The sequence below is a fragment of the Piliocolobus tephrosceles genome, chromosome 6 (genome assembly GCF_002776525.5).
Source record: "Piliocolobus tephrosceles isolate RC106 chromosome 6, ASM277652v3, whole genome shotgun sequence".
Lineage (NCBI taxonomy): Eukaryota > Metazoa > Chordata > Mammalia > Primates > Cercopithecidae > Piliocolobus > Piliocolobus tephrosceles.
The window spans coordinates 86,501,069-86,516,349 of NC_045439.1; the positions used below are offsets into that span (position 1 = coordinate 86,501,069).

Consider the following 15,281-nt stretch of genomic DNA (forward strand, 5'->3'; position numbering starts at 1 on the left):
CTTTTAAGACCCAATTCCAACTCCAAGTCCTTCAGGAAGCTTGTCTAGTTCCTGCGGAATTCTCCCCGCTTACTGCCTTATGTGGTTGCCTGTGCTTTCCTGAATCTGGGTCTTCTCAGTCAGAGTGAAACTCCTTGAGGGCCAGGACCATTCTTCACACAGCAGTTGGCCTCCTCTCCTGGGCCTCGCTCAACCTCTTGACTCTTGTAATGTTTGGTCAGTATTTGGTGATGGACCTATAGGCCATTAATCTTTTCTCCCTCTTGATTTTTATAAGCTGTGGGTGCCGGCATTTAGCTGAATAAGATTCATTCCTCCAACGGCAAGAGGAGCATTATTACTTTGTTCTGAAGGTCTTTACAAGTATAAGGCATGTCTAAAGCTGCTATAAATAATTTATATTGTCCATAAGTCAAGCTGATCAAAATAGACCTCATCACAGTGATGTGGCAAAATCTGGTACAAGCTGCTTTTCTCCTGCCTCCAAACCAATTACACATTCGGAGCAGATGAAAATCTGACTGGATTCCCTCTTGAATCGGATTAATGCCCCGTCTACAATCACATAAATCACAATCTGTCCATGATTAGACATCGGATAATCCCATTGGACAAGAGGTGACAACCCAGATTCTATTATCTCATTTATTATCTATTTTTGGAATTTACTGGTAACTCTAACCTCCAGGAGATGTTTCCCAGTGAAAGAGGATCTGCTGGAGATTCTTTTGAGAAATGGTTGCTTGATGGACTTTGGTTAGAGCTGTTGCAAGGTGATGAATAGACAAACTAGAACAAGAATGATTGGTCCTTGTTATAAGAAAAAAAAAACACACATACATTTAGCTTAAGAGTACATGTTGGAGAGAATAAATGGCATCCTTAAAAGCCTTTAGAAGGACAATAACTTTATGAAGAGATAATCTCATGTTTGAGAATAAGGCGTTTTTCATTTGTTTTAATATCATAAAGGCAAGCATCTCTGATTGATAAAGGGGATGTAACCAGCCCGCAAAGTCTGCAAAACCTAAATCCACACACATCTGTGTAGGACAGAGGAGCTTATTACAATCTTCAGTTTTCCTACTGGGAAAATTTGTATCTAGAAATACTGCTAAAGAGAAATGTAAGGTGCACATGGGTCATGACAGTTCTGATGCCATGCTCATAGTTACTGACTCGCGGGTGCTGGAGCATTGAAGCACAACGAAAACCTGAAGTAACTCCCACTCTGGGATGATACAATTCACAAAGCAGGATTGTTCCCTGGAATCTTTCTAACTGGATCTCAACCCAGATGTATTTTTCAATATATTTAACAACATCTATAAGTTACAAGTGAGGGGTATTCTTTTCTACCATCCTCTGGATTACAAACAGAAATTCTTCCCTTCACCCCATGTCAATAGTTGAGATTAATTTATCACCCATTCACACCCTCCCCTAAACCAGCCTTCGCCCTGTCCTGCCCCTGTCTGGGGAGGAGAGGAGAGCCACTCATCAAGTCAACATGCACACTATCCTCCTGGGTCCCGTCTCCTCCTGGCCCTCCTAACGCATGTCCTTGTTGCTTGTCTTTCTTGTCACATCTAAGTGTTCCTCTTTCCATGGCATAGCTGTGTTTGTACCATTTCCCCACTTAAATCTCTTCAGCTAGGCAATGGGAGGTTTCCCCTTTTCCAAGAGAATCACCTCCAAGCTCCTCAGCGTGGCACTTGAGCTTCCCATGCTCACCCAAACATCTTTTTCTGTCTTTTGCGCCTGCTGCTTCCTCCCTGACCATCCGGCCATGTGGGCCTGCCTTGGGTGGCTATGGGTTCTCCCAGTCTCCATGACTCTGCTTGTGCCACTGCCCGTAGTCACCCCTGGCTCCAGCCTCTCCTAGCTGCCCACATTTCCCCCCAAAAGCATTTGACTTATACACTGCCCCCTTCTGTCTGCCAGACCATTCCCTCTTCCTAGGAGACCTTCCTGCTCCTTTCATGTCTGGAAGAATCCAGCTCATCCTCAATGGCTTGGAAGAGGCACCAGAGGCTCCTCACCTTGCTCTGTGCACCGCCTACCCTTTGTGTCCTGTGGTAGCTCCAGGTCATGGCTCTACTGCAGCCTCTTCTCAGTGCTGACCTGCACCTTCCTGCCTCCTCTTTCCCGTCTCTACTACTGCCAGTCTCAGTGAAGGGCACTCGTCCATCCAGGGCCTCAGCTGCAAACCTGTCCCATTTGGCAAGAGGCTGGCCTCTCTGCAAAAATGTGCCCAGTCCTGCTTCAGGGAATCCATTCCCTTTGGAGCTCATTCCGTCCCTCTTTCCTTCCCTTTCTTTCTCATTTTGCCCAGGACCTGGATCTCAGCAAGAGGAAAAGTACTTCTAGAAGAAAGCAGAACACTAGAAGGTAAGCCCCATGGCTGGGAATGTCAATGCCTTTGGCCAAACTGCTCAGAACCACTCCCAGGTCACACTAGCCAGCCTGGGTTCCCCCCTTCTGGAAAGATGAGGAAAATGCAGCTTTCCCCCAAAGTCACTGGGCACAGCTCCTTCCCATGGCCTCATCCCCTCCTAAGATCTGGGCTTGGGAGGGTATCCCTGGGCTACCCTCAGAATGTGATTTGGAAAGAAAGAAATGACAGCCTCCATATATATATTCTGTCTGTCACCCAGGCTGTAGTGAAATGGTGCTACTTGGCTCACTGCAACCTCTACCTCCTGAGTTTAAGCAATTCTCCTGCCTGAGCCTCCCAAGTAGCTAGGATTACAGGTGTGCATCACCACACCTGGCTAATTGTTTGTATTTTAGTAGAGATGGGGTTTCACCATGTCGCCCAGGCTGGTCTCGAACTCCTGAGCTCAGGCAATCCACCCACCTTGGCCTCCCAAAGTGCTGGGATTACAGGAGTGAGCCACTGCACCCAGCTCCATATATATATATATAAAAGGGTTAATTTTTCTCCTCCTTGTGTAATGACCCCATGTGGTCTTTTTATCTCCTCCCCAGTGGCTACTCCCTATTAAACCCCTCAGGACAAGAGTACTATAGATTATGGGTTGATTTGTTTTAATACAGAATCACCTTGGCATACGTCCATGATAACCCAGGTGACAAACAAAACTATTCCCATCTGGACACACTCAAGTGCCACAGGTTCATAACCAGTCTCATGGACAGCTGTGGGGTGTGGGATTGAGTCTCATGGATGGCTGTAGGGTGTGGGATTCAGTCTCAGTCGCAGTCCTATCTGTTTCCTAGTTGTGTTAACTTGTGAAGGTTATTGGTTTATTTATTTCTCAGCAGCTGAAAGATGATATTAGGACCTGCCTCATGAGGCAGGGCCAACTTCACAGAAACCCTGTGTATGGAGGGGCAGGACACACTTGGTTTGATGCTCTGCCATTGCTGTCTTGAATTTTTATTTTTATTTTTTTGAGACAGAGTCTGTCTCTGTCCGAGGCTGTAGTTCAGTGGTGCTATCTTGGGTCACTGCAACTTCTGCCTTCCGGGTTCAAGTTATTCATGCCTTAGCTTCCCGAGTAGCTGGCACTACAGGCATGTGCCACCATACCTGGCTAAATTTTGTATTTTTAGTGGAGACAGGGTTTTGCCATGTTGGCCAAGCTGGTCTCAAACTCCTGACCTCAAGTGATCCACCTGCCTCGGCCTCCCAAAGTGCTGGGATTACAGGCGTGAGCCACCACCCTAGCCATTGAAATTCTTAATAATTTTTTTAACAAAGGGTTGTGAATTTTTATTTTGCAATGGGATCTGCAAATTACGTGGCCATTCCTGCTCAGGAGATTGGTGGGCACTTTAATGAGACCTCATACTGCTGCTTAGCCCAGAGCCCCAGCACGTGCTCAGTAACTTTGGGAAGAGAGAAGGGGGCTCAGGAAGGAGGGAGAGGGGCCCAGCAGTGCCTATGGGTACCTGTTTGCTCAAAGGGAATCTGGGGCTGGGGAGGCAGGCAAGGCTGGGGAGAAAGCACGGGTCTTAGATGTCAGGAAGCCTGAAGCCTGACCTTGATTTGCCAAGTTTCCTCCCTGCCCCCAGGCCTTAGTTGCTTCTTTGAAACATGGTGCTCCATCCCCATCCCAAAAGCAAGTTCTCAGACGCCTGTGGTGGGTGAAGATGTGGATGCTGAGGCTGTCTCTTGCCTGCTGTATTCAACGTCTCCAACTACCTTTGGAGAAAAGTAAAAGCCTTTGGGAGTGGGGCAGAAGGAGAATGGAGGGGGGTGGAGACTAGAGCAGGGGGAGAAGCCTGGTACAGTGACTTAAGCTGGGCAGCAAGGTCTCAGCCCTGGACAGCAGAAGTTCATCCACAGGGACTCCAGCAGGAAGAGGTCTGGCCTGGGTCAGGGGACCTGGCTTCTGGCTCCATCTCCATCACATGCTGGGTAACAGGTCACCAGGCCTCAGTTTCCTTTCTAAGTGAGGACTGACAGTGAGGACTGATGCTCCCACACTAGCAACAGCTTCCTCTGTGTTGGCTGGACATTGTGCATGGGCCTGTGCCTTTGTGAGTGATGTGGTAGAGGTTTTGGAGAGAAAAAATCAGGGAGACTTCTCTGTGCTTCTGAACTCTCCCCAGTACAGGCTAGTTTTATGGGATAAAGCAAAGCTATGGAGCTCAAGCTGCTATTCCTGATAAGGAGAAAGTGCTCTAAGACCCAGGATAGGAGGCACCCAGGTCTCCTGCGTGCCAGCCTGGGATGTGGAAGGGAGCAGCCAGGAGGCAGAGAACCAGGGCAGAGCCACATCCATGTTGCCCATGGCCGTGCCTAGCAGGTGCAGGTATTTTCTTCTCCCATCTCAGTGCTGGTCTCCCAGGGGTGGCTGTGACCAGAAGTCACACATGGAGTGATTTTGAAATGGATCTCTGGTTTTACAGCTCCAGAGATGTGAAATGGGTGAATGGTGGAGCTACACTCATGTGGCTCTTCAATGGCACAGTGAAAAAAGCAAGCTAGATGGAGCCAGACAGCCTGGGTTCAATGCCAGATCTGATTTAATCTGTGACCTGAGGCAGTAACTTCCCCTCTCTGAGCCTCAGTTTCCTTGAGGATTGGAGGGGCCCAGTACTACCCACAACATGACATTACTTTTAAGACCTAACAGGCTAACAACAAGGGCTTTGCACATGGTGGCCCTGAACAAATATTTGTTTTGACCTGGCTTCCCAGCATCCCAGAAGAGGCAACCCTCTCCAAACCCCACCTCCCTAGTGGAGTCTCAAAGGACAGGGTTTTCTGAACGGGAAGGAAGAGTTTCTCTGGGCAGTAGAGGGTTAAAAGCTGGGCCTACGATTCCTGCCTGGAGTTGCCCCCTCCCCGCCAGCTGTCTGAACCTCTGAATTATAGATTTGTTTGCTCCTGGCCTGGTGAGCAGGACCTAGTAGGTACTGGGAGCCAGGCCTACTCCAGGGTCACCTGAGGGTAGGGCCACTGGGCCAGATGCGCCTCCTCGCTCTACATGCAGACACACAAACACCAAGAGTCCCCTCCCAGTTCTGACTGCACACCCACATTCACAGATATTACCTGTACACAAAGTCTATGCACAGACTACACATCTCCAAACCCCATCTACACAGCAGACACACACAGAGCAAGCACACATCGAAATACACAAAGAAATCATCAGATGACACACCCTGAGACATACTTAGAACTCCCCTCCCCACCCAGACACATGCAGGCAGGATGGGCAGAGGCTCCCAACATAAGGATACAGCCACAATCATAATTGTCATAATTAACACATAGAGTACTTACTCTGTGCTAGGTGTTCCTCTAAGCCCTTTCCAGAGAACAGTTTATTTAATTATTACAAAATAGAGATAGCTACAATTATTATACCTCCATTTTACAGATGAGGAAACTGAGGGAAGGAGAATTAAAATAAGATGCTGGAGGTCACACTGGTGGCCTGGCACAGCCTCAAGCAGAGATACCCACCCCCTCGCTCTTGTCCCCCATTTACATAAACACATTCCTTCAAACGCAGCATCCCCCAACCCCTGACCCGCCCGCACACACTCAGGGTGAGTGCTCTTTGGGGGACTGTTGACTAAAGAAGCAAGAAATGGCCTATTGGCCAAGGGGTGGTAAGCTGTAACAAGAGCCGGACCGGTGGCCGGGCGCGGTGGCTCACGCCTGTAAATCCCAGCACTTTGGGAAGCCGAGGCGGGCGGATCAGGAGGTCAGGAGTTCGAGACCAGTCTGACCAACATGGTGAAACCCGGTTTCTCCTAAAAATACAAAAATTAGCTGGGCGTGGTGGTGCTCGCCTGTAATCTCAGCTATTCAGGAGGCTGAGGAAGGAGAATCCCTTGAACCCAGCAGGCGGAGGTTGCAGTGAGCTGAAATAGCACCATTACACTCCAGTCTGGGCGACAGAGCGAGACACTGTCGCAACAAGAAAAAAAAAAAAAAAAAAAGAGCCGGACCGGTGAGAAGACTAGACCTTCTAAAAGTAGAGGCGGAGGTCAAAAGCCTGACACTACTGTACTGGGCTTAAAGCGCTCGGCCCAGCGCAGGGCCGGTGAGGAACGTTCACCGTGGACCATGATCAAATAATGTTAGCGTGCACTAGGGGCCTCGCCCTGGCCCTCGGCAAAGCCTGGGCCTGCGATCTGGCTACACCCGTTTCGAGGCCAACCAACCTCATGCTCTTAGTAGAACGGCAGTAGCGACTGCGCCCTCATGCCCACAAGCCCGAAGATCTGGGCCAGGGTCTGGAATGGCGGTGGAGACACTTTATCCGCAGGCGTTTCACCTCGCGCCCCACCCAGGCGCACACCAAGTTCTTGGTACTCCTTTTACTGGGAAAACAAGAACAGACACCATGGTTGGATAAATGTTATTTATAATTAATGGGCCGGTCTTTGAACCCTTTCAAACAAAACCCACAGCGATTTCTTTGAAAAAAGAATGCCTAGACTCTGCTCAGAACTCTCAGATTTTCTCAGGACCAACGAGCCGCCGCCTCGCAGATAGCATTGTAAATTACCCAGCGTCTCACGTTCGTTTCTGATTATTTGCATTGCAGTGGGTTTGCGAAATGAAGCACAAGAGTTTAGAAAAATCTTTTATTTTGGAAATAGGACACGCAATCGACCCCAGCAGTGTTCCTAGAAGGAGCTATGCCATTTGGGTGGGGGAAAAATGAGGGGGCGGGGGAGTACATGTTACATTTAAAACAACAATTAAAAGCAAAACAAAACAACAACAAAAAAAGGAGGTGGAGGTGGAGGAGGAGGAGGTGGTGGTGGAGGAGAGAGAGGAGGGGCAGCAGTAGCGGCAGCAGCAGCAAGGATGGAGTCAGTACCCGTCCCAGTCCCGGGTGAGCGCATTTGGATCTGGGTTCTGGCTCAACCCACTTAATGCCCCAATCGGAAGTTTTCTACAGGTTGTGCGGACAGGAAAGTTTAAATAGAGTTTATCAGAACCCAGGTGGTCATTCTCTACCCTCTCTCTCTAGCTTGGACCCAAAGAACAAAGGCACATGAGAGGAGAAAGGTGACCAGCTGGACGATGACGGTCACGTCCAATTGGACCCTCTTGTCTTCGGCTCTCTTGTCCTGAGAGTGGGTTTAATTTTTTTTTTTTTTAATTTATATAAGAAGGAGCTCTTAAAGGAGAGCCACCTCCACCTTCAGGTATCCGTCACTCAGCTCCAGCGCGCCTGGGAAAACCGCCCCGAAAGTCCAAGAGGAAGCTCAGAGTTGTAACGGCCGCGGAGACAGCTAGGCGGTGACGCAAGGTCCAGTCCAGATTGCCAGACCCGGGGCGGGAGTGAGGATCCTTGTAGGTTTCGGAGCGGGGGCGGGCTGCACTCCATTGTTCATTCCGGGCCAATCAGGGTTGGCCCACTTCCTCCCAGCCAATCTCCCTTCACCCCCAGCCTCCCACCCAACCCACCCCGCCCATCAGCCCCCGGTCCCCATCACCTCCCCCGCATCCCCAGCAGTTCTGGGGAAGCTTCGTGACGCCACAGGTCCCGCCCCCAGCTCCAGCCCGGGGCTAGTGCGTGTTGACGTCATGCTGCGTGCGGGCCGGTGCGGAATCGCTCCCTCAACTCCGCGGGGCAGTAGGAGTTAGTTAGCAAAGAGCCGAGGCCGGACGCGCGACCCTCGTCCTTCTGCCCCTGGCCGCACACTTTGCGCGCATCTCTTTTTCTGCATGGTGGATATTATTTTTCATTATCCTTTTCTGGGTGCTATGGGTGATCATTCCAAGAGTAAGTCTTTCTGTGTGTGTGTGGGGTGGGGTGTGTGTGTGTGCTTAATATGCAAAATTTCTAATGCAGAAAAATGTTTAGTGGATTCTACAAGTGGCTTCTGTTTGTCAGGATAGTTTAAGAGAGGAAAAACGAATGCATATCTTCTGCAGGACTGCTTATCTTTGGGAATCCTGTTGTTTTATTTTATAAGTAAACACTGTTTCTCAAGCCGGCTGGGATGACTTCGGGCTGCGAAATCTGCTTCTGTTTTGCGCAAAGGCAATTAGGTTTGATTTAGGGATGTGGGCTTTTTTTTTGGTTGTTGTTTGTTTGCCTTTCGGTGTTCAAAGCTAGGAAGCTTTCTCTCGCTTGCTCTGGGATATTTAAACTAAGAAATGTAGGATGAGCGGGGACTGCCGAAAGACGATGTGTCTGTGTTGGGATAGGAGTCAGCCGCTGTGAGTGGGAGTGTGTGAGCGGAAATGCCGGGACAGCACCGTTAGGTGTTGATGTCCAGGCTACCGCAGTGCCTGTGTATTTACTCTCTTCTTAGTTTCGTGTTAGCGTTTAGTTTCAAGACACGTCGACAAAACGACTGTGATTAATGAATGTACTAGCGAAATATTTGGGGGTGGGGGACAGAAGAAACCTTCAGCAATCCAGAAGATACTGGTTTTTCGTTTCCAATGCTTTGGACCTTTAGAGAGCTCATCACCTTTCCTTATGGTCGCAAGTCTTGAAAGAAAGCGAGAGAGCAAGCGGGTTGGGTTGGGGCTGGAGTGGCAGAGGCCGGCCAGGGTCCCGGCAGTCAGGCCTGACGCGGCCCCGCGCCCTTCCCCGGCAGAGAAGCCCGGGACGGCCATGTGCGTGGGCTGCGGGAGTCAGATCCACGACCAGTTTATCCTGCGGGTGTCGCCCGACCTCGAGTGGCACGCTGCCTGCCTCAAGTGCGCCGAGTGCAGCCAGTACCTGGACGAGACGTGCACGTGCTTCGTGAGAGACGGGAAGACCTATTGCAAGAGGGATTATGTCAGGTGAGGCCGGCGGGAACGCGGGCTGGGCCACCGCGCGCCGGGGCTGGGGATGGCGGCCTGCCCGCGCGCCGCGGCCCTGCCGGGTGAGAAGGCCATCCGCATCCCGCATAGGTGCCGCAGCGTGCCCCCGGGCCCGGGAATGCCCGCAGGCGGGTCACCGCAGTCCCCTGGTGGGCCACAAACTGTCCTGGGCGCGTGCCGGGGCCGGTAACAGCCGGGGAGATGAGGGCGGCCGCAGGCCCAGCGCTGACACCGCTGTGCCTTGGGCCCGCAGGCTGTTCGGCATCAAGTGCGCCAAGTGCCAGGTGGGCTTCAGCAGCAGCGACCTGGTGATGAGGGCGCGGGACAGCGTGTACCACATCGAGTGCTTCCGCTGCTCCGTGTGCAGCCGCCAGCTGCTGCCTGGGGACGAGTTCTCGCTGCGGGAGCACGAGCTGCTCTGCCGCGCAGACCACGGCCTCCTGCTCGAGCGCGCCGCTGCTGGCAGCCCGCGCAGCCCCGGCCCGCTCCCCGGCTCCCGCGGCCTGCATCTGCCAGGTAAGCGCGGGGCCTGTGCCGGGGTGAGCGGGGTGTGTGTGCGTGCCTGTGTGTAGGGGCGTGCTTGCGTGCTTGTGTCCCTAACGAGAAGTTGTCAGTTGTGTGTGGTTGGGTCTGCCGGGATGTTTTTCTGTATTAGTGCGGAACTGTGTGCTGGGAAAAAGGCTGTGTGTGTTCTCGTGTGCCCGGGAGAAACTGCGTGCGTATGAATGAGCACGGGGAATTGTGCAGAATCGTGTTCTCCATGACCAGGAACATGCAGGGCACAGTGCTAGGAGCAGAATAGTGGATGACAACAGGGAATATTGAGTGGTGTCCATCTTGGGGCTTGTATTAGGAATTTCTGGGAGGAATATGTGTTATTGTCAGAGGGGAAGGTTTGCTCAGGGGTATTTGTGTAAGTAATGCAGCTCCCAACTGGGAGCTGGGCAGGGGCTTGGTCGGCCACGAGCCAAGAACCCAACAAAGAGGGGTTTTTGCCGTCTTGTTTTGAGGCCCAGTTTGATGAACAATTTAGCCAGGTTCTTCTGGGGAAGGGGGAGTGTTATCAATGCATATTGGACTCTCACTGGAATATTCTGGGTCCTAATCAGTAGTTGCCCAGAGATGGGGTCTGAGTGTATAATGGGCAGGTAGGGCTGAACAGAAACAGCCGTGCCTCCGCCCCAAGCAGGGCAGTTTCCCCCAGGTAGCCATAGGCCTGCAGCACAGATCCGCAGACCAGGCTAGGCCTCTCGGTGCTGTGTGGCCTTGCCCCACTCCTCCCCTCTCTGGATTTCCACTTCCTCCCTATAGAAAGAGGAAATTGGGCTGGATGGGCTATTTATAAATATTTGTCCAGACCTAGAAATGCGTAGAGGGGAACATAAACCTAAATGGTGCAGTGTAGATCCAAGGTGTGTAGGTCAGGAATGTAGAATGGAGATGTGAAATGGGAGGAAGCGGGTATTCAGTGCACCCCCATCTGGGATCTCGGAGAGGCTCCCCTTTGTTTGTTTCGGGCTTCAGGCTGCAGGCTCTGGAATCAGTCACTGTTTCCCTGGGATGGAGAGAACCTGGGGCCAAGCGAGGAGAGTGCCAGCGGCTGTTCACCAGCGTGGTGGGTGGGAGGCCTCTGGGCTGGGGAACCTGGAGCCTTGAGGAAGGAGACCGGGGCGGAAGCCCAAGGGCGGGCAGGAAAGAACTGCTGCAGGCCCTGGAGGCCCGTCCATAACCCTGGATAAGTCTTCTACACATGTACCCTTCTACACATGTGCCCTGTCCAAATGGGCTCTGAAGGAGGGAAGGGCCCTCGTAGGACCCCGGGATATGCGCACCTCCCACCCAGTCCACTGAGCAGCACCTCGCCACGGGTCCACGTCGTTCCCTTTCCCTCTCCAGAGTTCTGGGCGAGCCTCTTTCCTCTTCCTCTGAAACTCCGACTTCTTCCGGAGGGCTTCGCTCATTCCGAGGGTCCTGTGACTGGAAGAGGCACATCCCTGAGCGGCCACTCCCTCCCCGCAGCGGCCTGTCGCCTAGCTCCCTCGCCCTGCTTGAGCTCGCGAGAGATCGCTGCGGGGCAGTCCGGCCCGGGAGCGAGAGAAAGAACGAAAATGCACAGCTCTCTCCGCGTAAGGCGAACAGATGGAGAGGAAGACGAACAATTAAACGAAATAAACAAAATAAAACAGAAACGAAATCGGGCCCCGGGGGGCCCGGCCGCCCGGAGGTTGGGCTCCGGGCGGGTGGGTGGCGGCCCCTCGCTAACTTCTGGCCCCACCCTGTCCTGGCAGACGCTGGGTCGGGCAGGCAGCCCGCGTTGCGCCCGCACGTGCACAAGCAGACGGAGAAGACGACTCGCGTGCGGACTGTGCTGAACGAGAAGCAGCTGCACACTCTGCGGACCTGCTACGCCGCCAACCCGCGGCCCGACGCTCTCATGAAGGAGCAGCTGGTGGAGATGACCGGCCTGAGCCCGCGGGTCATCCGCGTCTGGTTCCAGAACAAGCGCTGCAAGGACAAGAAGAAATCCATTCTCATGAAGCAGCTGCAGCAGCAGCAGCACAGCGACAAGACGGTGAGCGGCCGCGGGGCCGAAGGCTCGAGTTGGGTGGGGCCTGCGCTTCCACCGCGGTATCTGTGTGCCCTTTTCTGGGCCAGCCCTGGGAGATCCAGGGAGAACTGGGCGCTCCAGATGGTCTGTACCTTCAGAGCTAGGCTTTCCTTGGATTTGGGGCTTCCTATTTTGTCTGGGATCGGGGTTTCTCCTTGCCCCAGCTGCAGCCCCGCGTTGCGGGTCCCGGGCGCTGCGCGGAGCCCGCGGCGGCATGGCTGTGTGCAGCACCCGCCAGTCGGGCTGGTAGGTTGTGTCCCTCTGTCGGCAGCTGCAGAAGGGTGGGAGTGCAGGCCTTGCCTTTCCTCACCGGGTGGTTGGCTCCCAGCACCGAGGCTGACCTACCGTGGTAAGTTTGCAGCCCCCGCAGATCCCCAGTGGAGAAAGAGGGCTCTTCCGATGCGGTCGAGTGTGCACCTCCCCGCAAAGTAATGCAGACCCTAAATCACTGAGGGCCTGGAGCTCCAGTCTCAAAGGTGGCACAAAAGGCCAGACCTAACTCGAGCACCCAAGGCCTTCTGCTTGCCCCACAGAGCCTTCAGGGACTGACCGGGACGCCCCTGGTGGCGGGCAGCCCCATCCGCCATGAGAACGCTGTGCAGGGCAGCGCAGTGGAGGTGCAGACGTACCAGCCGCCTTGGAAGGCACTCAGCGAATTTGCCCTCCAGAGCGACCTGGACCAACCCGCCTTCCAGCAGCTGGTGAGGCCCTGCCCTACCCGCCCCGACCTCGGTACTCTGCGGGTTGGGGATTTAGCCACTTAGCCTGGCAGAGAGGGGAGGGGGTAGCCTTGGGCTGAGGGGCTGGGGACAGCCCTAGGCGGTGGGGGAGGGGGAACAGTGGCGGGCTCTGAAACCTCACCTCGGCCCATTACGCACCCTAAACCAGGTCTCCCTGGATTAAAGTGCGCACAAGAGAGGTCGCAGGATTAACCAACCCGCTCCCCCCCGCCCTAATCCCCCCCTGCGTGCGCCTGGGGACCTGGCCTCCTCCTCCGCCGGGCTTGCTCTCAGCCAGTGACCGGTCCCCAAGGGACATTCCCCGACTCGGAGCACGCGGCCCTGGAGCACCAGCTCGGGTGCCCCTTCACCTGCCTCTTCCCGGTGTTTCCGCTGCCCCAGGTCTCCTTCTCCGAGTCCGGCTCCCTAGGCAACTCCTCCGGCAGCGACGTGACCTCCCTGTCCTCGCAGCTCCCGGACACCCCCAACAGTATGGTGCCGAGTCCCGTGGAGACGTGAGGGGGATCCCTCCCTGCCAGCCTGTGGACCTCGCATGCTCCCTGCATGAGACTCACCCATGCTCAGGCCATTCCAGTTCCGAAAGCTCTCTCGCCTTCGTGATTATTCTATTGTTATTTATGAGAGAGGACCGAGAGAAACGGTCTGGACAGCCCCAGGCACCAGGATGCAACCTGCTTTCACCAGACGGCAGACCTCTGCTCCGAGGACTCTACTTTTTCAAAACCAGAATTTGGGATTTACCAGAGTTAGCTCTGCCCTCTCCTCTCCGCGTAGCCGCCGCTCTGTCCCTCCACGCCCCACCTGTATCCCCACCTCGGCCGGCCCCGAGCTCGCCCACGTGGACCCCCGCCCTGCCCCCGCTCCACGCTCCCTGGCGTCTTTGCCCGGGCTCTAGCGGAGAAGAGGAAGGGGATAAGTCAGAGGAACAGACACTCAAACTCCCAAAGCGCATGATTGCTGGGAAACAGTAGAAACCAGACTTGCCTTGAAAGTGTTTTAAGTTATTCCACGGAGGACAGAGTGTGTGAGCCTTTGCCGAACAAACAAACGTAAGTTATTGTTATTTATTGTGAGAACAGCCAGTTCACAGTGGGACTCGTATTTTGATCTTAATAAAATATAATAACCCGGTGCGACGCCGCTCCCGTGTGCTTTTTGCGCGGCGGGAGTGCCGGAGGAGGCATGTCCACCGGTCTGGCTGCCTTCGGCTGTCGGGGCTCCGCGTGCTGCGGGCGGGGCGGGCCAGGTGGGGATTGGGCGCGGCCGAGGGGTGGGCTGGGCGCATGCGCGCTGAGGCCCTCGTAGAAGCAGGCGTGCCCCACTGGAGACCCCTGGGCAACTGGTGGCGGAGACCCGCGTGCGGGAGGCGGGACTCATTTAGGCGGGAAACCTGCAACGCTCGTTGCAGCTGAGCGGCGGACTCCGGCCTAGGGTCCTGCCGGCGAGGGCGTGCCCCGCTCCCGGAACCGGCCTTGGCCTGGCGCCTGCCGAGCTCCTAGCCCCACTCTCGTTCGGCGCTGCCGGCCCTCCCGGCGCTTCCTTCCCCCGCGGTCCGCGGCCCTGAGTGAGGCTCGAAGCCCCGCGCGCTGCCTCTAGCCCTGTGGCCCAGCAGCAAGGCCGACCTCGGCCAGACCGGGCGGCCGTGACGGGCCGTGCTCCGCGCTGTTCCCGGAGTGGATGCACGACGTGATCAATCCGGGGCATTTATTAATTCCCCAGTCTAGACAGAGGCGGGGCCGGGCGGCGGCTGCTTATCTGCGTTTGGCATCACCTGCAAGCGATACACCAAGGGGCCGCAACGAGCCCCCGCTAGGAGGGCGGCTGCCGGGAAAATAAGTCCACCCAGAACCAGTCTGGCGTGTCCTTGGTTTATTTTCTTTCCAGACCGAAGTGGAGGGGGTCGGGGGTGGCCCGGGGGGGGGGGGGGGCTGGGAATGGCCGCTGGATATGCCGTGCCCAGGTCACTTGGTGTGACATTTCAAACCCCTGTGACTTGTTTTCTTGAAAACCGGCTTTAGTGATCGCAGGAAATAACCGAGAGATACTGAATCTCCAGTAGGCCCCCGGGCAAGCGCGCACACACAAAAGCAAAAAACCCAAAAAGAAAGAAAGAGAGAAGAAGAAAAAAAAAACCCATGGAGGCTCAGGTTTTACTCTTCACAGATATTTAACCCTTTGGCAGCTTGGGACAGTTCTTTTCCAAGACCAGCCTTCACCGCTGTTGTAAGAACCTCTGGCGTTGAGTTGCCGTTTCCTGGCCCCCGAGTTAAGGGACCCACAAGCGTGTCCTTTGTCCAAGGTTGTTTTGAAAGTGGGCAACGCCCTCACTGGGTAGGGGATGGTTGCCATCTTAGCTTAGGTAGAGGCTGGCAAGGAAAACGTGTCTGGGGGGCCAATGTAGTCTTTAGAGAAGTAGGTGCCTTCTGTTAACCATGGCTACTTGGATGGCCAGAGGCCACTGTGGGTTTTTCAGCAGCGCTTTTGGCAGAATTCCTTCACACTCCCGCCACCCCACTTCCAGATGATAGAAGGCTTGCTGGCGATTACTGAAAGAAAATGGGAGGAGGTGGGAAAATGGAGCTGCATTTATATTTTACTTCCTGAATGTCAAGGTGACGCTAGCACAAATATTAAAGGGAACATTCCCCTTCTCTGGGATATGGGA

The 15,281-nt window shown here is 54.3% G+C and overlaps 1 protein-coding gene across 1 annotated transcript; it reads left to right on the forward strand.

Moving 5' to 3' along the window:
* The first annotated feature begins 8,013 nt into the window (after positions 1–8,013).
* Positions 8,014–13,747, forward strand: ISL2 (ISL LIM homeobox 2). Its single transcript, XM_023197637.1, has 6 exons — positions 8,014–8,231; positions 9,058–9,247; positions 9,522–9,784; positions 11,557–11,840; positions 12,410–12,577; positions 12,998–13,747. The coding sequence occupies exons 1-6, from the start codon at positions 8,174–8,176 to the stop codon at positions 13,112–13,114; spliced, it is 1,080 nt and encodes a 359-aa protein (XP_023053405.1). The 5' UTR covers positions 8,014–8,173; the 3' UTR covers positions 13,115–13,747.
* The last annotated feature ends 1,534 nt before the right edge of the window (positions 13,748–15,281 follow it).